General features: G+C 43.2%; 2 protein-coding genes across 6 annotated transcripts in view; both read left to right on the top strand.

Moving 5' to 3' along the window:
* Window positions 1-7,435, top strand: part of MED14 (mediator complex subunit 14) — a 62,090-nt gene extending 54,655 nt beyond the window's left edge. For all 4 annotated transcript variants that reach the window (XM_032475856.1, XM_032475855.1, XM_032475853.1 and 1 more), the window contains 4 exons: window positions 72-179; window positions 1,856-1,981; window positions 2,400-2,592; window positions 5,128-7,435. In XM_032475856.1, the coding sequence (XP_032331747.1) occupies window positions 72-179; window positions 1,856-1,981; window positions 2,400-2,592; window positions 5,128-5,201 (501 nt within the window). In that variant the 3' untranslated portion in view covers window positions 5,202-7,435. The remainder of the gene's footprint in view (window positions 1-71; window positions 180-1,855; window positions 1,982-2,399; window positions 2,593-5,127) is intronic.
* A 2,005-nt stretch (window positions 7,436-9,440) lies between these two features.
* Window positions 9,441-24,481, top strand: CXHXorf38 (chromosome X CXorf38 homolog). 2 transcript variants are annotated; one of them, XM_032475065.1, is made up of 8 exons: window positions 9,441-9,753; window positions 9,928-10,062; window positions 14,354-14,473; window positions 15,776-15,925; window positions 16,207-16,386; window positions 23,490-23,652; window positions 23,757-23,794; window positions 24,234-24,481. In XM_032475065.1, the coding sequence occupies exons 1-6, from the start codon at window positions 9,538-9,540 to the stop codon at window positions 23,649-23,651; spliced, it is 963 nt and encodes a 320-aa protein (XP_032330956.1). In that variant the 5' UTR covers window positions 9,441-9,537; the 3' UTR covers window position 23,652; window positions 23,757-23,794; window positions 24,234-24,481. The 2 variants fall into 2 exon arrangements, with proteins under 2 accessions (XP_032330956.1, XP_032330955.1); XM_032475064.1 differs by lacking the exon at window positions 23,757-23,794 and having other exon boundaries at window positions 9,445-9,753.
* Window positions 24,482-25,969: the final 1,488 nt, after the last annotated feature.

The raw sequence follows: 25,969 nt of genomic DNA on the forward strand, positions 1-25,969 counted from the left end.
AAACAGTCAAGAAAACAGAAGACTCAAGGTAGAATGAAGAGTAACTTAACTTGCTTTATTTATCCTTGTAGGTTGCAGGACCGCCGTTTAAAGCCAATACATTAATAGCTTTCACCAAGCTGTTAGGAGCTCCTACACACATCCTGAGGGACTGTGTGCATATTATGAAGCTAGAGCTGGTAAGTTATAGAGACACTCAAACTTTTCTAGCCAGGTCGGTCTGAGGAGGTTGGAGTTGGTGGGAGCGCTTTATGTTGGTTTTCACCCATTTATTACTTCCATTTTTCTCTTGCATTCTTCTTAGTTTTTAACAAATTTTATTTGTCTTTGGAAAGGTAGCACAATCCTCTTGTGTCTTTTGAATTTAGAACAAGATGATACAGTGGGAAATTTCTATCCATCCCTGTCCAGCTGTCTAATCCGCCTCCCCACAGGCAACCCAGGTTACCAGCGGCTTCCCTCTTATAAAAACAAATACATTTAATATACTTTTCTTACTACCAGATCATGAAATAATCCTCCCATGGTTTCTTCTAATACTATTATGGACGTATTTTGTAAATTACTTATTTATATATTTGATCCGTTTAAAATATATCTTGGTTAGGAGTTTGGGATTAACATATACACACTCCTATATATAAAATAGATAAACAAGGACCTACTGTATAGCACAGGGAACTATATTCAATATCTTATAATAACCTATAATAGAGAAGGATCTGAAAAAGAATATACATATATATAACTGAATCACTTTGCTGTACATCTGAAACTAACACAATATTGTAAATCAACTATACTTCAATTAAAAAAAGCTTGACATAAAATAAAATATATCTGGATGTCAAATGGTGAGACATAGATCCAGCTTTTTCACATGCCCCAATTGCCCTAATGCCATTTACTGAAAAATCTGTCCTCTCTGGGGAGATTTTTAACACCTCTTCTTTCCTATGAAAGTATACAATTATATAGCTGAAATCCAGGTAGAAGCTAATTTATTCTTCCACTCTTACAGTAGTCCTTTCATTTTAATGTTTCTAGTATTGCTTTGGATAGTTCCCAATACGCTACTCCTTTTTTCAGTTGGTGTTTTAATATTGGGACAGCAATCAGTGTTCCTTTGGTAACAAATAGCCTCAGCATTTGGCTTCTGCTCTGATATGCTATAGGAAACATTATGTTAAAAAATCCATTTGAGTTTTTAAAGGAGTAAATATTTATGTGGCTAAAAAAGCACCAGTGGCTATAATTTAAAATTATTAATGCAGTTTGACTAGTTTTTTTAAGGGAAGGAGTTGGAAATGAGACTGGAAGTTTAGATTGGCACCAGTTAGAAAAATGCCTTCAATGCCAGTGTTGGTCCTTAGGCGGGGGGTCGGGGGGGTGTGACAGCATGGATCACTGCATGTCATTGAACATATGTGAGATTAGAACCAGGCTCTAGGACATCTGTCTGGTAGTGGTGTAAGGATGGACTGGGAGAGGCAGCTGCTGTAAGGGACCTTTGGTGGGGCCATGGGAGAAGTAACAGAGCCCTGAGCTCGGTGACATCAGTGAAAATGGAGAGGAGGAGGGAACAGATGTCAGAGACACTGAGGAGGGAGAATCCACAGGCCTGGGGAATTAATGAAGTAGGAGGAAAGGAAGGGGAACATAAATCCAGAGCTGACTTTTGAGTTAGTAACTTCACATGTATATTCCCTTTAAAAAAAATGCACATTATCAACTTTATGATATATTGATAATTGAGTATAAAATAAAATTCCATCTAACCTTTCAGACTCCTACACTAGAATATAATTTTAAATGTTCATATGACTTTTTCACGTTTTTTTTTTTTCCAAAACAGTTTCCTGACCAGGCAACACAGCTAAAATGGAATGTTCAGTTTTGCCTAACGATCCCTCCCAGCGCACCACCAATTGCACCTCCTGGGACGCCTGCTGTGGTGCTGAAATCCAAAATGCTATTTTTTGTAAGTACCACCTGGGGGGTGTGTGTGTGTGTGGGTGTGTGTGTGTACACGTACACACAGATGCAGAGCTTCTAAAGGAAAAGCCATTTAAGGATAGTAGAGCATCTTTTGGATAACTGCAGAAATTATCTGTTGCTGCCAAATATAGGCCCACGTTCCTTACATGTCAGTTTAGGCTTCGTGTAATCCTGGTTCCTTTAGTAAGAAATAAATTCAACTAGATAATTGTGTGACACAGTTGCGTCTTAATCATAATATTCAGTTGTTTGTCACTTTTCTTGTTATATTTAATTTTCTCTTGCTTGGTGTATCTTAATCTGACAGTAGAGTAAATGATAGTACCTTTGATACATTTAAATAAGTGTTTTATTTTCTTACTATGTTTTTATTCTCTTTTGTGTGTGTTGTCTGTCTACAGCTTCAGCTAACTCAGAAAACATCAGTCCCTCCCCAAGAACCTGTTAGTATTATAGTTCCAATCATTTATGACATGGCTTCAGGTACCACCCAGCAGGCAGACATTCCCAGACAGCAGAACTCTTCTGTTGCTGCTCCCATGATGGTCAGCAACATTCTGAAGAGGTTTGCAGAGATGAACCCACCACGACAAGGTACATGACCGGTAGATGATGTTCTATTGCATATATGTTACAAACGTTCTTTTGAGAGATCCCCCTTCTCCCCTCTGCTCCCTCCTTACCCACCTCGCCCCCCAGTCCTAGTAATAGAGCTCTGGTTGCCGTGGCCTCTTAATGTCTGCCTGTCGCTTTTCTTCCTTTCTCACTGGTTCTTCAGTTTTGTCCATGTCTCTGCTGCCTGGACTTTATTTTTTTAGTGATTTACTATTGGGACTGACCCAGTTGCTAATGCCAGAAGCTTGTATTTATAGCATACATTGCCACAAAGCCCTAGGCTAGGATGATAGAATTTTCCATGGCTGTGAATTCCTGCCCCACCATCGATACCTGCCACTCTGTACATCACCAAATTAAAATGCATGTTGGTTTCTCATATTTCATGGTTCAATCATGAATAGAATAATATCATTCAAAGTTCTGTACCTTCTAAATGTTTTGTGAAGAATAAAAGCTGATACAAATGGCATCACTGCTTTTTGGGCTTCTTATATAAGTGTCAGGCGGGTGCAAGTGAACCTTTTCACCAAGTGCACAATGAAGCTCTCAAACTGAACATTTTCGAGGAGACCAGAATGATTCTGGCAGATAAACAAGGTTCCTTCAATACTGGAGTAGCCTGTCTTAACACATAACTCCTGGTAGTGCTAAATTTTTGGTTATAAAACGTACAGCTCAGCAAAGAGAACTTGTCTTCCATTCTGCTTGTTTCTGACATGAAGGAAATTTAATTTTGCTCATTTCTAATATTAAGGAAGTCCTCTATATCTTTCTGCTTAGAATAGTATGATAACAGAATTATGTTTTTAAATGAGGGAAAGTTGTTCTCTGAAACATTTTTAGGTACCACAGTGTCAAAATCTGATTAGACACAGGAATCATGGGAGAAATTATATTTTTAGCTATTTGTTGCCCCATATCGTGTACATAGGCAAGTTCTCACTAAGTCTAATTTATAAGGAACGCACTGGGCAGTAGAGAAGGGTGTGCTTCTTTTGTTGTAATGCTTCTTCTACTTCTTACAATTTTCTGCTTTCATCCTTTGACTTATCTCTTTCTTCTTTCAGCTCAAAATAAGTCCTTCAGAATCAAGGTTTAAAGCTATCAGCATTTTTAAAGTAGCCGTTTAGTATAAGTTTGATAATAGACACCATTCCTTCACAAGTGGATGACTATCATTATGTCTCGTGGAATTTAAAGTTTAAAGGACAATGTTTTAATCCTGTTGGGATCAAGCAAATTTTTCTACATATCAATAATGAAAATGTGTTTTTAAAAAAGAAGAGGATAGAACTTGTTTTATTTAAGAAATTGATGGGATATTTTGCAAGTGTTTTTCTTTTTTTTTCTTTTATTTGTACTTTAGACTAGTTAATAAACCTTTGGATTTTTCTTTCTGTACCTTAATTTTCCAGTGGTTGAAGAGAAGGTTGCAGTAACTTGCACAGGATCACTGCCTGCCCTTTGCCAGAAGACCATTATTCATTGAGGTCTTCACCTCCCTTGCTTTTTTTAGCCACTGGAGCGTTAGGCCACATTCTAGGGAAGGGATCCAGTTTGGGGTTTATAGTATTTACAGCTGGTTTGGGTTTACTGTATTGAAATATTTGTATTATATACAAGAAGTAAGAGGCAGGGCATTTGCTTTCTTTGAGCAAAGGGGAAATTGAGAAGATGAATCATAAGCCTCCCCCCAACTCCCCCCCAATAAATCTTGGTTTTGGATTGTTGGTGAAACATATTTCAGCCTCCCTCTCCTCCCAAACTCATCACTTCCCCCCCGGTGAAGTGTTTTTAAGGAAAATCACTATTTTTGTATTAATTGATTTTAACGTTGAACTCCAGAAGTTGACCATTTCCTTGAAATTTGGGGAAAACAAAAGATGTCATAGAACTGCACTGTTTAGTATAACTGCCACCAGCCACATATGGCTATTTAAGTTAATTAAAATCAAATAAAATTTAAAATTCAGTTCCTTAGTCACACTAGCTATATTACAAGTACTCAGTAACCACAGTACACATTTAGAATATTTCTGTCATCACAAAAAGTTCTATTAGACAGTGCTGTCATAGACATTTTTACCTGGCCTTTAATGCAACATTAGAAGGACACCATTGATGTTGCAACTAATGCATAAATATAAAACTAGATCTTTTCATTAGATGCAAAAAAAGGTCATCAGTAGCCTTGAAGTCCAACTTCAAAGGCTTATCCAATGCTCCAGTGTTTCTGTAGAGAAACTCTAGGCATATTGTCTTAGATTCAAACCTAACTGCGAGTTGTCCAAAATGTGCTCATGAGAAGAAAACAAAACCCAAACCAAGTATCACGTGATACTCACCACCAAAGCTTAATCCCCTATAATCTGTGCAGTTAAAATTTAGTCTATTATTTTGATCTTTAAAGTTCTTGCTAATTTTAGATTTAATTTTCCCTACCCCCACCGGTGTGTTAACATCATCTTTCCTGTATTGCGAATAGCTAATGACCATTTTTCTCTGTTGCAGGTGAATGCACAATATTTGCAGCTGTTCGTGATTTAATGGCTAATCTTACACTGCCCCCTGGTGGGCGTCCATAGACACTATTGTTTTTAAACCAGAAAGGCTGACAAAAGAGACAAAACAACAAAAAAAAATCTGAATTCAGCCTTCAGTTTAAAAAAGAAAAAGGACTTTTTTGACTTTAAGAGCTAAATATTCTAAACTGGCAAAAAATTTCAGGGTGCACTTCTTTCATCAAACAGACCATCAATCTTTTGTATAGTGAACTTGTATAGTGTGTTTAAATGGGACACATTTCAAACTAGGTAATACATCAGTGTCCGTTTGCCAATAATAGATTTAATATTCTGTTTTATACTTTAAAGTTATGAAATGCCAAACTTGTTTATTTAATTGTTTTCTTATGTTTTGGGTGTAATAGTCCTTTTTTGGTTTTTGTTTTGTTTTTTAAGGCAGGTCTGTCATTTTTGAATACTGTAAAACTGTGATAAACTTTATATTGAAGCTGTATTTTAATATGACCGCTTTGAATCCTTACATGAAAATGTTCTGGGAGTTGTTATAAACACATCCCAAGGAAGCAATATTTAATAAAACTAGGTTAAAAAAAAAACAAAACAGTGACACTCACTTGTGTGTATATCAGCTCTGTAGACTTCTCAGGGCCTCCCTTCATCTTTAACCTGGTGGGGCCAGTAATTAATTTCTATTAATATATGTCTGAAATTTGACCAAATCATCTGCTTCTTTGTTTCAAGGTTAATTTATTTTCTTCAAACATTCCTAACTTGACTGGTGGTTAACATTTGGCACCTTGGTTGTCTTTCAGTGTAGGATTTGGGTGAAAAAGAAAAAACGGAGTCTTTGAGAAGAGACAGTGAGTAGTTCATATTGATCAAGGATTCCAGTACTGCAAGCATTCTCATCTATTGGGATGTGGGAGCTTTTCTGTTAGGCAAATTTAGTTTATAGGATATTTCCGCATACAGCATTAATCAGGGGACAAAGAACTTGAATGCTGTACCCTTGCATGAAATTTCTGTGACGTTTCTTTATCTTGATTAACTTCTCCCCTTTGCCTTCCCCCACCAAAGTTGGGGTGGTTCTAAACAATCCCAATTTAATTCACTGTCAACAGAATGATAAAATGTTTTTACTTGGAAGAAACCTGGTGCAGTTCACTCACTTTGAAGAATCCAAGATCCAGGGCCTGTCCAGGGTCAAATGGAGTTTCTGTTACTGACACATCTCAGCAGTTTCTTTTTGGAGCACTGTGCTGTTTCTCCCAGTCAGTCAGGAACTTTTCTAAGCTTCAAAGAACATGATCCAAAGCAGAAGTCTTCTGGTGACTTGATGTTATTTGGGAAAGTTTTTTAAATGGTGATACCATGCTGAGTTATCTGTAATACTGGTTCTCCATGAAATTTTAGATGCTTTGTCTAATTCCACTTTAAGATGATTTAATTGAGCTTCTGTGACTATCAACCAGCAAATTCTAGTTTCAAGCATCTCATTGCAGCTCTGTCATATCTGTTCTCAACTTTGCTTGGTTCTCCATTCATTTCTGGTCAGAATTGAGGCCTTCTTTGCCTTTCTTCTATGTCTTATTTCTGCCTTCATCTCCTGCTTCTCACCCAACTGCCGCTGTTCAGAAGCAGGTGACTGAACTTTTATCCTTCCCTTAGCTTACCTTTTATCCTTCTGTTTTCGGCTCTCCTTACAGTGACATCGGTTTGGCAGTCTGGGATGTCTTTATCAAGGGTCAGCCCTTTTCTGTTTGGAGCTGAATCCTTTCTTTCATGTAGAAATCTACATGTATATACAAGAAATGTATTTTTATCTACAGGATAATATTGTATCAAGTAATTTTATTAATAGAGTTAACTTTTCAGGTATTTTCCCTTTTACATGTGGTTTTGAAATGTTAATTGCATTTTTGAACATGATGCATTTGGTGGATAGCTTTTTTCCTGGTTATACTCATCTTAGAATGCATTACGCAAATCAAAAGTAAGAGGATTCAGTGAACAGAATTTGCTTTTGATGCTTATTAAGAGTAAACCCATGAATTTGAATTTTGATTACACTTGGTACTTGGAATTGGTACATACTTTATTACAGCTTAAAAACACTTAGCATTTGAATCTTAGGTTTCATCACAAACTATGTCTTTTGCCTCTTTTGTTAACCAAGTTCAATCAAGGGGACTGGATGCCCATAGGAATTTTTCCTAATAGGTGGTTTGGGTCTTTAATGTGTTTCAATGTGATTTTAGTAATTTCAGTAATAAATAAAATTTATACAAGTTTCAGAGAACTACCAACTCTCTAGTTAATTTTCATGAAGATGTTTTGGCTAGTAGTCTGGTTTAGTACTAGCTTAACTTTGAAAGAAGAAATTGGTCTTGATTTGCCACATTCTTTTTTCCATTTGACGAAATGCCATTTTGGAATTATTAGAAGTATTTTCAGAATTAGGAAGAAAGTGAAAACTTTAACAGAACATAGCACATTATTAATAACAGGAGCTGAACCTTATGTTTGAAAATTAACTGAGTGAGCTAAATGAAAGTGTAAACTAAATATACATGATTTTGAATTTAAACACCACTAATAATGTTACTGTGTTGCAGTTAACACAGTAACCTGTTCAGCCACAGGATACTAAGTGGTTTGTTAGTCATTCATTAGATCATGGTTAATTTGATAACTTCAAAAAATATAATTTTGCTACTCTAAAATTGGGTCCAATTTCAACATAAAAAGTAGTTCCTTTCTTTCATGGTCTCTTCCCTAGAATACCTACTACATTTTACTTTAATCCAATTTACTGTCATCTACGTGTGCTTGATATAAAGTCAATACACAGAAATTTTAAGAGAACTTAAATTCAGGGAACTTAAGGGACAGAAAGGAAAATGTTAATATATATTTCATTGTTCTTTATGGAATTTCCTTTTTTATTTGGTTTAATGGGAATGGACAGTGTGTCTAAGGGAATGATTTGAAGTTTACTTGGGATGGATTTAGTATTGAGGTTTTTAAGAAAAAAATTAGAGGCCAGCCAGCATTGTGCTGCACAATTCCAGGAGACCATGATCTGCTGACAGTTTTCTATAAATTACCTTCATTTTCAGGTGGCCAGTGACTTGTTAAAATACCTTGCCCAGGAATATAACTGATTGACGAAAGGGCACATTTAGGTCAGTATAAAATAATACCTAATGTTTACTGAGAGCTTAATATTGCCAGGCACTGTTCTAAGTATTTCAGTGTGTATTTAATTGTCACAACAACCCAGTGGGGTAGACCTCCTTTTACAGATGAGTAAACTGAGACCCAGAGAAATGAAATAATTTGCTGAGATCAAATTAAGATTGCTTAAGATCAGTGACCTTACAAAGCAGTATTTTGAGTCCAGAACTAGCACTCCTAATCACTGCTACTTTGCTGTGAAACAAAGTCAGGGGAAGTCTTCCATGTTTAGAGTCTAAGAGCCTTTTGACAACACACAATTTTAACATGTTTTCCAAGCTCAAGAAGCTCACTAAAAGCAACTAAAATTGAGATGACCTTGTCATTTGGAGTTGACATACCATTGCCTTCTGAGCCTCATGGCACTTTTTTGAACTTAACTCAGACCTTATGCAATTATCATATAATTGAGTACTAAATCATCATTTAAGCTCCAGGCTTCAGTACCATAGTGGAAGAAGCCCTTATCCCACTCGGGGCAATGCAGCCCTCCAAAATCCAGGTGATGTGTCGTCCTATTTCCCTCTGCTAGGTGGCCGAATGGCGGATGTTTCTGAGCTTTGTGTCACCTTGGCACACCAAAGACCCAGAACAGGTGCGCCCAACAGGCGCGCCGTCCAGGCGGCTAGCGGTCACACTTCACTAACGTCCAGATATGCTACAACCAATTTGCGGGCTTAGGAGCAAGTTAAGTAAACTTTCTAGAATTGTATAACACAAGGAACATATGTAATTCAAGAAGTATGCCTTGAGCACCGTCTACATCTCTACAATAAAAAGCACGAACACGGACTTCACAAAAGAGGGTCAAACGGGGGCTGGCGGGGTCTCAGTTTGGGGGAAGAGAGAAGGGGGAGTTTCTGGTTGAGGCTTTCTGGGCTAGCACGGGACAAAGTACTTACACGTCTGCTGTCACCTAAGACTGGGGCGGGGCGGACGTGGGGCGGAAACCGGAATGCCCCGCCCCCGGGGGGGTCTTAAGACGCTGCGTGGCGCTCCCGGGCACCCGTGCCCCGCCCGCGGTGGCGGCCTCCGGGCGGGGCCACGCCCACAGCGGCGCCGTTGCCTCCGGCGCGCCGAGGCTTCCGCGCCTGCCCACTGCTGTCCGCCCCGCCCCTCTCCCCGTGGCCTCCGGGACGCGGCGTTGTACGAGCGGGACATGGTACTGTCCGAGCTGGCCGCGCGCCTCAACTGCGCTGAGTACAAAAACTGGGTGAAGGCCGGCCACTGCCTGCTGCTGCTGCGCGGCTGCCTGCAGGGCTTTGTCGGCCGCGAGGTGCTCGCCTTCCATCGCGGCCTGCTCGCCGCCGCCCCTAGCCTGGGTCCCCGCGCCGCCTGCCGCAGCGGCTCCCGGTGCAGCCCGCGCGCCCGCCAGGTGAGCACCTGGCCGGGGACCTTGACCACCGCCCCTCACCCCGGCCCAGGCCCCAACCCCGGACGCAGTGTCCCGTGCCCTCCCTGGGGCGGGGCCGACCTCAGTTACCCGGGGCTCAGGTGCCCAGACACCAACCCTCCTTCTCGGGCCCCTCCTCACCGCCGCCTCCTATAGTTTCAGCCTCAGTGTCAGGTGTGCGCAGAGTGGAAACGGGAGATTTTGAAACATCACACCAACAGAAACGGAGACATCCACTGGGGAAACTGCCGACCGGGCCGCTGGCCGGTCGACGCCTGGGAGGTGGCTAAGGTAAGCACCTGCGATCTGGAGGGTAGAAGGAGGTGGCCCACCAGGTGGGGGTCACCTGGAGCTCAGGACGCCTGTCGGGTCTATACCGAAGCTGGGGCCCCACAAACAGATGCAGAGAGAGAGATTGTGTGTTTGATCTAGGGTCAAGTGTCTGGGCGGTTTGGGGCTGTTATATTGGACCCAACGCAGCTTAGTGAAATAGGTTTCAACAGGAGACGCTGGGGCATGATGTAGAGCGAGCATCATGAGCACAGGCACAGAGGGAGAAGCAGACGGTAGGTCCCCTGAGTGGCTCATTTTGTCTGTAGGAGGCCATGGGGACAGCAGAATAAGCCAAGGGAAGTTAGGGCTAAAACAGAAAGGGCCTTAAACTTTAGCTAAGGAATAAAACTTTGGGGAGGCGGGAGTCGGGTAGGCAGCCAGATAGAAGGAAATCCCCTAATAGGCCTATTTTCGGATCTTGGCGAAGTGACTTACTAGCTGGGCCGATTGAAGAAATTTTTTGATTTTTTTAATATTTACCAGAAGCTCAGTAATGGTGGGGAGGGGCAGTCAAAGTAGCCTCCTAACACAAATTCACTTCTGGAGTCTAGTCTACATGCTCGTTACCAGCAGACAAAGCCTTGCTGCCTGGGAAGCGGGGATCAGCATCCCAGCTCAGCTGCTGTGGTACAGCGTTGGGCCAGCATCTGTTCCCTAACCTCAAAAATGAGGAAGTTGGACTATTATCAGTGGCCCCCAGACTCTTGGCTCTCATGGACCAGTAAACCCACCACACTTGCACAGCCTCTTCCCCCACTTTTATTTTTGTCACTGCCGTAGAATTGCCAGCTTCTACTTTTACCTAGAAAAGAAAAAGCTTAAAATTCTATCCTTTACTATGACCATCCTTCACCTGTTTGGTTTCTGCTGCGGCTTTCCAACCCTCAGTCCTCTTGAAGCCCATGCCACCTGTGTATGCCACTCTTCACCCCTCTTTATTGCTGCCACCAGGGGCCCTAGTCCACCCCCATGTCTCTCCAACCTCTTCTCCGTTCCTGGGCTCCCCGCTCGAGCATCCTCTGGTCCTTTCCACCTCGGCCTCCCACTTGCACGCTCACACCCCGGACTGTGTCAGCACAGAAAGCTGCAGCGTCCAACATCCTGCTTGCCCTTGACACACTTATTCAAACCCCTCCTCCCTGTACACGTTCCACATCTTTGAGGCTTCCACTGTTTTCCTGATCCCCAGCAGCCTCTGCCCTCCCGCTCCCTTTGTCTCCTCAACCAGCCCAGATTCCACGGGCCACCATTCCGTCCAGTCCCCCTGCAGTTGTCTTGGCCTTTTTCCGCCTTTCTCTGCACTTGCCACGCCCGACTCCAGCCCTGACAAGACCATCATCTGCTGCTCCGGGCAAGAATCTCACAAGGGAGCTGACTGGTTTCACTTTCAGTTCTTGATCACTAGCCCTAGCAGTCTGGCCTGTCCCTCCCAAGGCTCCTGTTCCCGGAGACAACGGTTGCTGCCTCTCCCTCGCCAGGCTGCCACCTCTGCTCCCCGACCCGCCGTCCCAGCTGCTGACCTTGCTCTTGCTTCCTGGAGTCGAGGGATGCCCCCATGTATATGCTGCCTCGTCTTTTTACCAGACCTACCAACCTACCTCCATGCACACCAGCTTCTTCCTTCTGCTGCAGAGGATGAAGGATGTCTCTCTTCTTACCACCTCCCCCTACCCCTGCCTCCACTTGTGTGTCAGACCTTATCTTCTCCCACCTGCCCAAGGACTGAGTCTTCAGTTACCCACTCTTGTCAGTTCTCCTCCCCCTCAGACCTTCGGCACTAATTACCACGGTACCGGTACCGGTACTGGCTACTCCCCTTGAAGCAGTCCTGGCTCTGTGACATCCTTCCCTCCTGGGTTTCCTCCTATCTCCCCGGCTCCTCCTCCTCAGCCTCCTTCTGAGTGTCCGTCGGCCTTTTCTGTCCCTCGTCTGGGCCTCTTCTGTCCCTCGTCTCCTCCCTTGGAGGTATCGCCCATGCCTGTGGGGTGAAATAGGAAATAACCACCTTTCTGCTGAGGGCTCCCGGATTTGTACCCACAGCTCTGCGCCCTCTTCTGAGCTCCCGATCCACATCCAGCTGCTGCTTGACGCCTCCACGTCATCACGTCCTGGGCACTTGGTCTTTACTTCCCAAGCAGGACTCTTCAGCTCCGCCCCCCAGCCCACGCCCACGCCCCACCACCAGCCACCTACAGTCCTTCCTGCTTCATCTCTTCCCCCCAGTACCCCTCTCATTTGTACCTGCAAGGTATTTTTGGTGTCCTCTTCATCTCAGCTCCGTCACAACTCACCCTCTCCTGGCAACCTCCCACCCCGCCGCCTCTGCTGCTCTGGTCACCCCTGGTCCGTTCACACAGCAGGCTGTGTGGTCTTCACATGGGAATCAGATGGCCCTCTTGCCTCTCCTAAAACTCTTGAGTGGCTTCCTGATGGCCTCAGAATAAACTCCAAACTCCTTTTCAAAGCCAGTGAGGCCCAGCATGTTCTGGTCCCTGTTTATTTCTCCAGCCCTGCCTCCTACTCAGTGAAGAGACAGCAGTGGGTTGTGAGAGGCAGTAAGGGCTGTTTCTCACTTTGGGCCTAGAACACCGTAGTATGCGATACAACTTTAAGAAACAGCTTTCCATCAACTATACTTCAATTGAAAAAAAAAAAGAAATTAGAAACAGCTTTCAGTGGCAAGGAGGCAGCCAAGCCTCCCTGCCAGCTCCTAGTTCTGAAGAAAGGAATTAAGTACTAGAATAAAGCCTTAATATGAAAGAGACAGGTTTCTGTTGGTGAGAAACTGCCAGACTGGACATACCTTGTGATGGAAAAGGAAAAATTCTGCGTGGTTTTGAGGCAACTAAAGCCCCTCTAACTTTGCACATTCCTCTCAGCCACAGTTGGAGTCAGCAACGTTTTTCTTCCTCTTTTTCCTCTTCCGTTGCATCAAATTAGTTTGCCGGTGATCCCTTGGTCAAGTTCTTTGTTAACATTTGTGGCATCCATAATTGACTTCTTTCAGTGGGTGGGCACATCAGTTTCCGTTCAGAGACAGGGATGGTACTGACTACCATGCCTTTTGATCGGGGCCATTCAGTGCATACAAAATTCTTCTTAATTCTGTGAGGCTGAGGTGTGTGATTCCACCACCATCAGGAACAAAGCCCTGACTCTCCTTGGGGGGCGTCATCCCCTCCCACGTGCTTTCTTGGGAATGCCATTCCAAGCGGCACTGTAGGGAGCATCGTGGTTGCTTGCCCACTGAAACGAGTGTTTTCAAGGGAACAGGTCTCTTTCTTTAGAATTCTTATGGTGAGTCATTTTTTTTTTATACATCATCTCTTATTGTCCCTGGGCAGGAATGTACTCTCGAGCTGTGTAGCTTGGTAAAGTTGTTGCATTCGGATGTAAATTTGGAAATATTTTAGGAAAGAAGTACCCCCAAGCCTTGCTAAAATGTCATTTTTAGGGCTATAAAATCCTACATAAGGCATGCTAGAACAAGGTTGTTCTGTAGTATCTAGTATCTCAAAGCCTGGGGCTCGGTCCGTAACTCCTATGTGGGACCAACTCACCTTGCACCATCAACATACTAATTGCCAACATCTGTAGCCTGTTTATTAGCACGTGCCCGGCACCGTGCAAGTGCTTTACCTGCATCGCCCCATTTACTTCTCACACCCTTCAAGGGAGATGAGAACAGTTAGCCCCCACTTACTGATTAGGAATCTGAGGATAAGTAACTTGCCTGAAGTCACACAGTTAGCAAGTGACAGAGCTGGGATTTGCAACCAGCTCCATGGCACTCCACAGCCCAGACTCTTAACTTTATACTATCATACCGAACTTTCTCGAGTCATTTTAAAGTGTCCACTTTGTAATAACCATTATTTAAAAATTTTAAATCCTCTTCTTTAACCACTCAGCCACTGAAACTTCAGTAAGAAAAAGAAGGGTGCTTTCTACCCCTGGTAGGTCGATGTTTAAGGGTCTCTAATAGCAGGTGGACAGATAGAGCAACTCTTCAGTTATTGCCCTTGGCTGGGGCTTGGCTGCCGCACTGTTTCCCCACTTGTGTTTCAGACTCATGAGGCTCTAAGTTGAAACCTCATTAAGAGTTTCGGTCATCATTTGCAGAACAGGCAAATAATATTTGCCCCACTAGCCCTGTAGGGATAAATAGAGAGATAGACAGGTAGACAGACAGATCGATCTCCTAGGGTTGGAGGAGACTCAGGTACCCCTTGTGTCTCCCCTTCTACAGGCCTTCATGCCCCGAGGACTGGCAGACAAAACAGGACCCGAGGAATGTGATGCGGTTGCCCTTTTAAGTCTTCTCAACTGCTGCGATCACTTCGTGGTTGATCGAAAGAAAGTCACGGAGGTAAGAGCTGTCAGATTGAAAACCAGACAGTAAGAGCCAGTCAAGTCAGTACCGGGAAGACCAGCCAAGAAGCACACCCTGTGCTGCTAAAGCGGGGGTGCAGGTGTGGCTCAGGGCCTCTCCCCAGACGGTGGTGTGCAGAGGAAGGCAGGCTCCGGTTCACAGCTGGCATCGCTAAGAAGGCCAGCGGGGCTCCCGTGGCATGCACCTTCCATGGTGCCCAGGAAGCCCCGTGCGAGTGCACTGAGGAGACTGACCCTTCCGCTCTCCCTAATCGATGCTTCCTGACTCCTTGCTGTTGCACTGTTTGCCGCTAAAGAGACGAACCTCAAATTTCCCTGTTCTGCCATAAACAGAAGCAAAATAGTTTTCCACATTAAAAAACAAATACAGAAGAATGCATCCATCTGTCCATTGTATGCCAGCATTTGAATCCTGCCCTTCTGAATCTCATTGGCTACACAGTTGCAAGGCCAAGTCACATAGAACTGAAGAAAATATAAACAGTAATGGATAAACGCCATCAGAATGGATTGCTGTGCTTGTCAGACTTCCTCTGGGAGACTGAGACTTTCTCCATCTCACCAGAGACCGGTTCTGGTGCACTTGTTACTCTGAGGATCGTTGGAAAGGGTAGCTAGCACAGCTGGGTTATTTTTAATATGTAGAGCAAACGCACGTGTATTTTGCTAGGTGCCAGCTGCTGAAAGGACTGAGAATCCTTCATCATCAGTGGAGACCAGCACTATCACAATACAAAACTGACCCCTTTAGTATCTTTTAACCAAGAACATGGAAGACTTGACATGAATTATATGTTCATATATGATTAGACAGAGCTGTTTATCATAGAATATAGGCAAAAGTTGATTTTCTTTTTATCATGGTTTCTACGTCAAAAAACTCCCTTGGCCCAGCTTCCAGAGCTTCAACAATATTTAAAAGATTTTTCCACCGTCTGCTTCAGCCTTTGGTATACCCAGAGCCAGTGGCCAATACTCTTGCTCTTTGCAAGTTGTTTTAAGTTAGGGGACTTGGGGGATTATGTACGAGATACCCACCCACCCACAAGATTTCCGGGACTAAGGACAATTTGTATTTCTTACCCCGGGGAATTTATTCTTCAACTGGCAGGGGGTTTGAACATCCTGTTTGAGCCTTGACGGCACCTGCAGGCCACACACTTGTGGATTTTAGAATTAACAGGGCCTTTCTGCAGTTTTTCTCAGGAACTACAAAAATCTCAGTTTACCCTGTTTTTGGACCTTGAAGGCTTTTCTCTTTTTTTTTCTCTCTCTGTAGGTGATTAAGTGTCGTAATGAGATCATGCACTCTTCAGAGATGAAAGTGTCTTCTATGTGGCTTCGAGATTTTCAGGTGAAGATCCAAAATTTTCTGAATGAATTCAAGAATATCCCAGAGATTGTGGCCGTTTACTCCCGAATAGAACAGGTAAAAATCACATGTAACAATCTCGGCATAAAGGAATAAGGGGAGGCAAAAAGCAAGCACAGTTTGAAGTTTATTAGATTTAAATGTAATTTTAGAATGGAAACAGGGGGACCAATGTTGGTATGAAATCAGAACTGTGATTGGGTGGAGCAGCTTTCCTGTGGTCACAGGATGTTATCAGAATGGATCCAGTCATTGATGTTTAATTACAAATTCTTTGAGTAACCCAGTGGAATAGCTTCCATTCAATCAATTCATGTTTTTGTTCGGTAACGCAACAGCTGTTGACATCTGACTGGGCAGTTCACATCCCTGAAGAAGATCAGCCAGATGGGTGTGAACATGAAGCAGGAGTTTACCTGAGTGAGAGCCAAGTAAAGGAGACAGAGATGGAATTACTAAAGGAAAAACTTCAAGAGCTGTATCTCCAAGCCAAAGAACAAGAGATGTTGCCTGAAGAGGTAAAAACAAACAAACAAACAAAAAAGTATTATGTCCTCTGTGTGAGTAAACAAAACAGACACCAGGGAGGAAGGGCAGTTCATTTTAACTTATTACCGGTTGTGTTTCTGATTTAAAAGTCAGATAATTTTCAGAAATGAATATTCTTTTGGCAGAAGTTACTATTCCCCTTAAACAAATATCTTCACTCAATAAGCAGACATTTGGGTGCCTATTCGGGCCACAGAGCAGAGCGCCACGGGGAGGGCTCCCACAGACTACTGAACAGAAGGGGCTGGGGAGGGTCAGGTGGGGTCCCGAAAAAGGCTTTACTGAGAAGGCGCTGTTGAGCTGGGACTAAGCGTCAAATCAGAGTTTGGCAGATTGGCAAGAGCAGAAGGGCGTTCTTGGCAGAAGGAACAGCCCTTGCAGAGGCACGAGAGACTAGCTCGGGCCAGACAGCAACGAGGCGAGCATAGGAGGTACGGTCGGATGTGAGGGTCATCAGGTGGGTCGGAGCCGTATTTTAAAAGGTGTTCTATGCTGCACTAAGGGGTTTGGACCTCATTCCCAAAAAGCCCTTAGGAGCCAACAGAGGTTTTTTTAAGCAAGAAAGAGGAAATGAACTAGATCTGATACGGCTTTTAGAAAGTGAAGTCTTACGGCAGTTGGAGGTTGGAGAGGAGCCGGGAGGCTCAGTCGTGAGGGGGAGAGGAGGATGAGCTAGTGGTGTGCCGGAGGGGCCGGCTTCTGCAGGCACTGGGGGCAGGGCTGATGGCTCCTAGTGGCTGGTTAGATTACCTGGAGCCTGGCCTGGAGCCGGCAGGAGGTGACGAAGGAGGGGTTAAAGGATCAACAAGGCTTCTAGTTCAGGACACTGCAGGCTAATGATGGTCTTAAGTACAGGATGTATGAATCCCCTTTGTTAATTACACGCATGGTATTTTAAAAAAAACTAACAGTAGCAGAATTATATTTCAGTAAGGTTCAAAAATATCCCGGCACTTGCTGGATTAGAATTCTGGTTCACCAGGAGATCTCGGACAAATCATTTTCTCTCTCTATTACACTTTGTCCAAGGCAAGTGGGTTTGCTGGTTACCTCGCTAAACACAGAGCGTTTTAATACAAAGTGCATCTCATTCTTTAGGCCATGCTCCTTACTGCTCCATATGCCTACGTCAACCGTTCTGACCTTGACCCAGGTGCTTCATTCAGCCTGATAAGCTTCTTTAGCATGGGGACTGGGTGCCGCTGGTTTTCGGGTGCACCCACCCCGGCACACCACAGGTATTTAAAATGCTGAATAAGACTTAAATCTTCAATTTTCTAAATCCATATGTTTCATCTTGCTTCATTTTAAAATGCCATTAGAACCAGCCCCAGTTTTCCTGCTGCTGCCGCTTTCAGAAAGAGAGACAACAGAAAAAAAAAAACCGGGAGATCAGGCTCATGGCCTCTGAGTCGTCAGAAATTTTCTCTTCTTTCTTGAGCGAGCTGTGGTTCTTTTCCTGTTTGTCTAACAAAGAGCCAGATACATCAAGGGCAACACACTGAAACCAGGAGTCTCTGTAGGTTGGGAGCTGGAAGGGAACCTGGCAGTCATTGTATGCCCTGCTTTGCACACTTTACAGCGACCCCAAGGAGCAGGCACTGACCGATGTGAGGCCACACGGCCAGCTAGGGTGTGAGGGCTGGCCCGGGGCTCTGCCCGCCTTCGCACACACCTCACAGAGCATCTTGTAGCACCAGGGAGCTAGCAACTGTAAATTTCAACCCCTCATTATTTCTGTTTTACAGAGAGAAAATTGGGGTTAATTGGTTTGTCCTCCAGGTCCCAAAGTCTCTAGGTAGAGGTCATAAATTCTCGTTTTTCATGCTTTCTGTTCAGTAGACCATGGCATTCTTCTTGATATTTCAATTGATCAAAATACAAGTTCGAACTGATTGGCACGTTATCTCTGAGAAGCTGAAGTATGGCTTTCCGCAGTGTGTGAAACGGACCTCTTTTGAAAGTTCAGGACCATGTGTGATAATTCATATTCTTTAAGGTTAGTCTCCAAAGTCAGAGGACTTGATAAACCAAATTTCAATGAATCTAAAATGCCATCAATTGCAAGACACACCATTAGTTCAGTTATTTCTAAGAGAGAAAAAGAAAAAACCCTGCCAATTTACTGTAAGACACCATCAATGGTACAGTGCATTCTCATTTGAGATGTTAAAATATGAAAAAAATGTACAATTAGGAATCAAGAAATATAGTGATTGTATTATGACCACAGGACTTTTTTCATGACTGTTTCACAAGACCTGTTTCTGGTGTTTGTTAAAACAGTAGGGCTAAGGTTGGAAAGCCACGTTGAGAAAAAATGGTTGATGGTGGTGATTTAGTGTGACGGTTTCCGGAAACACGTCACAGAGCATGGGAGTGAGTGCCAGGGAGTGCCTAGCTGAGAGAACTCATCTTCTCCTGTTCTCTGTCCAGTCGGCGACATGATAAATTAAATACACTGGGCATGCATCACTGTGACTGTAAAATGAGGTCCGCTTCAGAGCCAGAGGGGAGCCGCAGCTGCTCGGCCTGTCGGGACATGGGTGGGACTTTTCCACTGTGGGTCCTCGGCCGCAGAATTCAGCTGCCACCCAAGAGCGCTTCACGCACACCTGCCAGCCCTCGGGGCTCTGCCAGGATCTGGGGGGTTAAAAATCCAGCTAAAGAGCGTTGAGCACAGTTAGTGGCTAAAAAACGTGTAAAGAACTTAACACGTTCTTTAAAAATTGTCACTGATCTCTTAAACCCTGGTGGGGGAGCCACTTTCCCAGGGATCGGAGGGGAAGCTCGGGGAGAAGGGGCAGCGATGGATGTCATCGAGGCAGTCGGGGACGGGATGGAAGTGACACTCTATTTGTTATATTCCAGAGATACTTACTGAGTGAGTGCCTACTATGTACCAGGCACAGTTCTAGAAGCTTGGCATGCATCGGGGAACAAAACAAAGGTCCCGGTGAGGGGAGACAGACGGTAAACAGTTAGCATAGGTCAACATAGTAAGTAACGATGGGGCGAATTAGAAGAAGTACTGTGTGGAGCAGAGTGTGGGGATCAGGAGGGGCTGAGTAGGGACAGGTGTTGGGTTGCCACGGGGTGGCCAGGGAGGAGGCGCCACTGAGAAGGGGGAAGTGGGGATGTCTCGGAGGAGGTGAGAGCAGCCGTGTGCGCAGCTGCAGGAGGAGCATTCAGGCAGAGGCAAGGGCGAGTTGAGCAGGGTGTCTGGAGCGGGGCGAGAAGCTGAGAGAAGGGAAGCCTTGTGAGCTGTTGGCAGGACCTAGGCTTTTCCTCCTGAGACGGCAGCCGCAGCCGAGTTCTGAGCAGCAGAGTGAGGAAAGGAGCTGCTGGCTGCCGGGTTGAGGATGGGCGGGTGTGGTGGGGGGCAAAGATGGAAGCAAGGAGATGTTTGTTAGGAGGCTGCCGTGGCTACCAGGTAAGAGAGGTGGTGGTGCGGACATGGGTGGAAGAGTCGAGGTGGGGAAGAGTGGGGCAGATGTGGCATGTGAGAGACAGACACGTGTCAAAGATGAGTCCAAGAGTTTTGGCTTAAGTGCCTGGAAAAATGAAGGTGCTAGGCATCTTTTGACTAGAACAGGGCCTGCCTGGCACATAGGAGACTCACTAAAGTTTTGTTGAATGAATGTAGGAAGGAAGGAGTGTACCAGATACAGTGCTGAGTGCTTTTAGTAGATTATTTCTAAGCCTCACAAGAACTCTAAATGGCATGGGTATCATCATCCTATATCTGCATACATGGCAGTAAGTTCAGAGAGGTCAAGTGTCTTGCCCAAAGTCACACAGCTGGTTAAGTGGCAAAGCCACAATATCCAAGTCAATATGCAAGTCCATCTAACTACATTCCATAACTTTTCTAGTACTTCATTTTCCATCCCCACTTCCTCTTCCCACTTAACATATAAATGTGTACAAGCCTTCAGCACTGTTAATAGTTTAAAAAAAAAACAACTCCTTTGACTCTTTCTCCTCCCCCAAAGCTAAAATAATCAAGCTCTCTTAAGCACATTTCAAGAGCAGAGAGGGTCAGGAGGTGACAGCACAAAGGATCATAGCTCCCAAGTTATCAAATGATGTCTCTGACCCAGGGAGGGAGGGCCCCGCTCCGTCTAGGAGTGTGTGTGTGCCGCACAGACCCAGCCAGCACGGTCACGGGCATGTGATGGGAACCAAGGGATGGGAAGGACCCTCAGGTGCATCTGGAGCACCCAGCACAGGCAATAAGCGCCAACAGTGCAGTGCCCGCAGTTACTAAGGTACACTGTGAATAATGTCACTGGTGTCATCTTCATGTCATGTGTTTATGGTTTCCAGATTTATTATTTAAAGCCCAGGTATCTTTCAGGAGCGGTAGGCTTGTTTCTAGCTGTGTAGTAAACAGCTCCAGCTGAAGGACACATCCCCATCTACTTAGTAACTTATCTGAAGCCTTCTGGTCATCTTCGGCTCCACCCTGGCCCTCCCTGCTCCCTATTCATCCCGGCCACAAGCCGCTGCCAGCCTTCCCTCCCTTCCATCCCTGGCAGCCGTCATCCCGCATCTGGCTGTTTCATTCGCTCACGTCACAATAAGCTAGTGCCTGCTTCAGTTCTACCCCAAAATATTAATAACTCTCATCTTTGTAATAAGCACAGTGACCAGCGAGGGTATCCTGGGATAAGCCAAATGAAAAACATTTCCGTGGTACTATTCTGAGAGTACACATTTGTATTAGTTTAAATGTCAGGAAGTATGTTACTGGGGGGAGCTGAAATTGGTATATCCTCTCTAGATGGCAGTTTTGGCAAAATCTATCAACATTAAAACAGAAAACTCTACCAATTAAAACTGCGTTCCACTTCTAAAAACAGACCCTACAAATAGCCCGTCACTTACACAAAACGACACATGTACCGGATTAGCTACTGCAGCAGTATTTCTCTTAGCAGAAGGTTGGAAATCGTATATTAAAAGGTGAAACAGCCATAGCTGAAAAACTATTCAGCTGTTAAAAAAAATAATGAGGCCACCCTTATAATTCAATAAAGGCAAAAAATCAGTGGAAGAACAGTGCTGCCATTTGTGTTTTTTAAAATGTGTATGTGCCAATTATATCTCAGTAAAGCTGAAAATTTTTTAAAATGTGTGTACATATATTCACGTGTGCTCACATGTAAACGCATAGAATACCCCTGGAAGAGACACACGAAACTTCATTGTGGTCACCACTGAGAGAGGCTGGGTGACTGGGGACAGGATGTGGAAGAGGACCAACTTTTTACTTTGTACACTTGTGTTCATTTTGAATTTTGTACCAGTAGATTTATTACTAGTAAATATATATATGGATATATTATAAATATTGAATGGTAATAAATGTACATGTATACATATTTAATAGTAATAAATATGTACACAATTCAAAATGAAAGAGCTTTATATGTGTGAGTGTATACATTTGTATATGTGTGTGTACATACATGTATGTATATTTAATAGTGATAAATGTGTGGGTACAAAATTCAAAATGAAAGGGCATCATTTTATTTTTATATATATCTATGCATATGTGTATGTATATACATATGTGCATATATATGTGTATACATAGACACACACATATATATAAGTATAGATATATAGCCCTTTCATACAAATGCAAGAAGTTTTATAGCAAAAAAATTTTAAGTTTTCTTCTGATTTTATTGAGATATAATTGACAGGCAGCCTGTCTAAATTTAATATATACAGCATAATTATTTGACTTACATATATCATGGAATGATTACCATGATAAGTTTAGTTAGCATCTATCATCCCATATAGATACCAAAAAAAAAAGGCAAAAATTGTTTTTTACCTTGCGATAAGAATGCTTAAGATTTACTCACTTAACTTTCAGATATACCGTACAGCAGTGTTAACGATTGTTGCTAGTACTTATTTATCTTGTAACTGGAAGTTTGTATCTTTTGATCACTTTCATCCAATTCCCCACCCCCACCTCTGGTAACTGCAAATCTAATCTCTTTTTCTATGAGTTTATTTTTTTGTTTGTTTTTGTTTTAGATCCACATATAGGTGAGATCATACAGTGTTTATCTCTCTCTGACTTATGTAACTTAGCATAATGCCCTCTAGTTCTATCCATGTTGTCTCGAATGGTAGGATTTGCATCTTTTTTATGGCCAAGTAGTATTTCATCATATACATACACCACGTCCTCTTCATCCATTCATCTGTCTATGTACACTCAGGTTGTTTCCTTGTCTTACCTGTTGTGAATAATGCTGCTATTAACATGGCGAGGGGCAGGCAGATATCTCTTTAGCATGGTGTTTTTGTTTCCTTCAGATATATTCCCAGAAGTAGAATTTCTAGGTCATATGATAGTTCCTTTTTTAATTTTTTGAGGATCCTCCATACTGTTTTTCATAGTGGCTGCACCAATTTACATTCCCATCAATGGTGCACGGGGTTCCCTTTTCTCCACACCCTTGCCAGCGTTTATCTCTTTTTGATGATAGCCATTCTAACAGGTGTGAAGTGATATCTCATTGTGGTTTTAATTTGCATTTCTGTGATGAATAATGACGTTTAGCACTTTTTCATGTACCTATTGGCCATTCGTATGTCTTCTTTGGGAAAATATTCAGTTCCTTTGGCCATTTTTTAATTGAGTTACTTGGTTTTTTGCTATTGAATTGCATGAGTTCTTTATACATTTTGGATATTTTTAAAATTAATTTATTTTATTTTTAGGTTTTTTGTGGGGGTGTAATTAGGTTTATTTATTTATTTTAATGGAGGCACTGGGGGTTAAACCCAGGACCTCATGCATGCTAAGCACATACTCTACCACTGAGTTATGCCCTCCCCTCTATATATTTTGGATATTAACCCCTAAAAGCAAAAAAAATTTAAGGAGACCAGCAACCACTCCTTTGTGTGGCCCCAGAGCCAGGTACTGGTGGACACATGAGCAGGAGCCAGTCTTGGAACTGGTGCATTTTCCATCAGAATTACAAGTCTGCTATAAAATTATCTAAGCTGTGCATTGTATGGTTTCTTCTTGCAGATCTTAAATCAACTGGAAGTGGTGAAAGAATTTCTGAGAAACAATGAAGATCTTAGAAATGGTCTTACAGAAGACATGCAGAAGCTTGACAGCCTGTATCAACAGCCTCCAAAAACGGATTCAAAGGAACCCGGGGCACAAACATCTGAAGGGAAGGCCTGATGTGAGTTTAAGTATACGATGTTGAATAAGGACAGAACAGCCTCATCTCTTTGCTATCTCTTTTAATTGACAGGGGGAAGTAAGTAGGTTTTATTTTGTTTTTAGAGGAAGTACTGGGGATTGAACCCAGGACCTCATGCATGGTAAGGATGTGCTCTACCACTTGAGCTATACCCTCCCCTTTTTGCTATCTCTTAGGTAAAGGCCATAAGGACACACAGCTTAGTCTCATCTGAAGTTTCCCTATGTCCTTATTATTTGAAAGAGAGGACACTGAGCTTTGTGCTCTTTCTAATTGATGGTTCTCACATCTGTGAACTAATTCAAAATAAATTCCCTGTTAGCTTTGTTTAGTTAAGTACACTTGTAGTCATCAGTCCGGTAGTGAATGAATCAACTATAACATAATTAAAAAGTGTTTCAGCCCTCAAGTGATGCCAACAATGCCTCGCTCTCAGCTATGCCATTAATAATTGCAGCTTGTTAATTTTCATAAGAAAAATTTGTTAAAAGAGGTAACTCTCTTCAGTATTTTGCTTTTTCCCTCCAGTGAAGAAAATTAAATATTTTCTTTCATTTTAGGTTGACCTTCAACAAAAATCAGGCATGTTCCATGACGGTCAGCCCAGCTTTCGTCTCAGTCATCCTTTTCTGTGCAAAAGGAAAAACTTACCAGTGAACTCCAACCAAACAAAGAGGGATTCATGTTGTGTTTTCCTGGACTTGCCTTTGACTATTTGGGAGTATTTTTTTTATATTCATAAGCTCATTGGTATGTGATCTGTACCGACCAAAAAATATTAGATACTCTTGTGCCAGACTTGCAATTATCTGGAGTTTTTGTTTGTTTGTTTTTTGGGTTTGGATTTGGGTTTATTTTGCTATTTAAAAGATGAAATTCTTTCCTGGTCCCCAAACTCTTAATTTTGCTTCAACAGGAAAGTCTGCGTTTGGCCAGGCTGGTGTGAAGGGTCATGCAGAGTTCTCTGCCCACTGGTCCTGTCCCCACACCCCTGCCTGAAAGTCTCATTCATGAGGATGCTGGGGTGGGGAGGTGGTGGGGGGCTGTGAAATGTTGAGATACAAATCCTTCCTTTTTGGCAGAAAGCAAGGAAAATATTTGCCTGAAAGGCCGTTTTCTAGCCATTTCTAATTAGTATGGAACTGTTACTATCTGTTTCTAGTAGCCTGAGGCCATAGGACAAGGAGGTGGGCCCAGGCTGGTCAGCGCAGGGCTGGTGAACACAGTAACTTCACTGACCAAAGCAGGGGGAGATCCCCGGCCAGCAGCACAAACAGGGGTGTCAGGGAAAGTTCTGAAGTTGCTGGCTTGTTTAAGCAGTGACTGAAGGGTCAACTGATAGCTGAGAGGTATTCATAGACATAAATGTTGGTTGCACAATTAACCAAACTTGGTCCTTTGTTATGAGATTTAGGACTGAAATTTTAACATTCTTATGGAAATTCAGACATTTTCTTTCAGCAAATTCAGACAAATTCATTCATACTTCCTCTATTCCTTTAACTAAAAAGTTCTCCACTTTTGACTTTGTCCTGTTTGTTTCCGGAACTGGGAAACCCCTGGCTTGTTGTGTACAGTGGTCTGAGGGGCCAGCTTTACCCTCACCGTCCCCTCTGCTCATGTCCAAAGCCAGCGGTCCTGAACTGAGCCATGTCACCTTTGGACCTTCAGAGACAGAATTGCTGCATTCCCCACTGCCTGGAGGAAGAGCTTCTGATCTGAGCCCAAGGGAAACCGTGCCCCTTTGCTTACTCAGCTGCCCATCAAAGATGTGATCTGCAGAGAATGGGCGGGTGAGGGGTGTAGATTTGGCATATTTTTACGTTAAAACGCATTTAATGTAATTCTGTTAAACCTGCGTGAATGCAAATATGCCTGTAACTTCCTGCTTTCATCTTTCCCAGTACTGTTTGGTCTTTAATCTTACATTTTCTTTCTCCCTTCATTTCACGGACTTCAATTGTAAAGTAACAATTTTCTTTCATCTTGCAACTCCTCCCAAACTAAGAAACTTCATGAACTATTTGCCAACTTCTAGACAGAAGATAACAAAACTTGGGATCAAATTAAATCATGATTCGCTAACCAATTTAAGACCTGATTTCTCACCTTAGGAACTTTGGGTTATGCATACTTTCATTTCATACCTCTTGTATCTCTTTAGCTTTTCCTTACCTACCCCGCAAACATTTAGCAGGTGTCAGCCACGCGCCAGGCACTGAAGTAGATGCAAATGTCAGGGTGTGTAAGGTATGGACAATGGTAGGTGAGCTGTCGTCTTACTGGATTTCTTGTC

The sequence above is a fragment of the Camelus ferus genome, chromosome X (assembly GCF_009834535.1).
Source record: "Camelus ferus isolate YT-003-E chromosome X, BCGSAC_Cfer_1.0, whole genome shotgun sequence".
Taxonomy (NCBI): Eukaryota; Metazoa; Chordata; class Mammalia; order Artiodactyla; family Camelidae; genus Camelus; species Camelus ferus.

Coding starts and splice junctions, on each gene's coding strand:
- CXHXorf38 (XM_032475065.1), top strand. CDS start 9,538: ATGGTACTGTCCGAGCTGGCCGCGCGCCTCAACTGCGCTGAGTACAAA. Junction 9,754..9,927: donor GCAGCCCGCGCGCCCGCCAG/GTGAGCACCTGG, acceptor CGCCTCCTATAG/TTTCAGCCTCAGTGTCAGGT. Junction 10,063..14,353: donor ACGCCTGGGAGGTGGCTAAG/GTAAGCACCTGC, acceptor CCCCTTCTACAG/GCCTTCATGCCCCGAGGACT.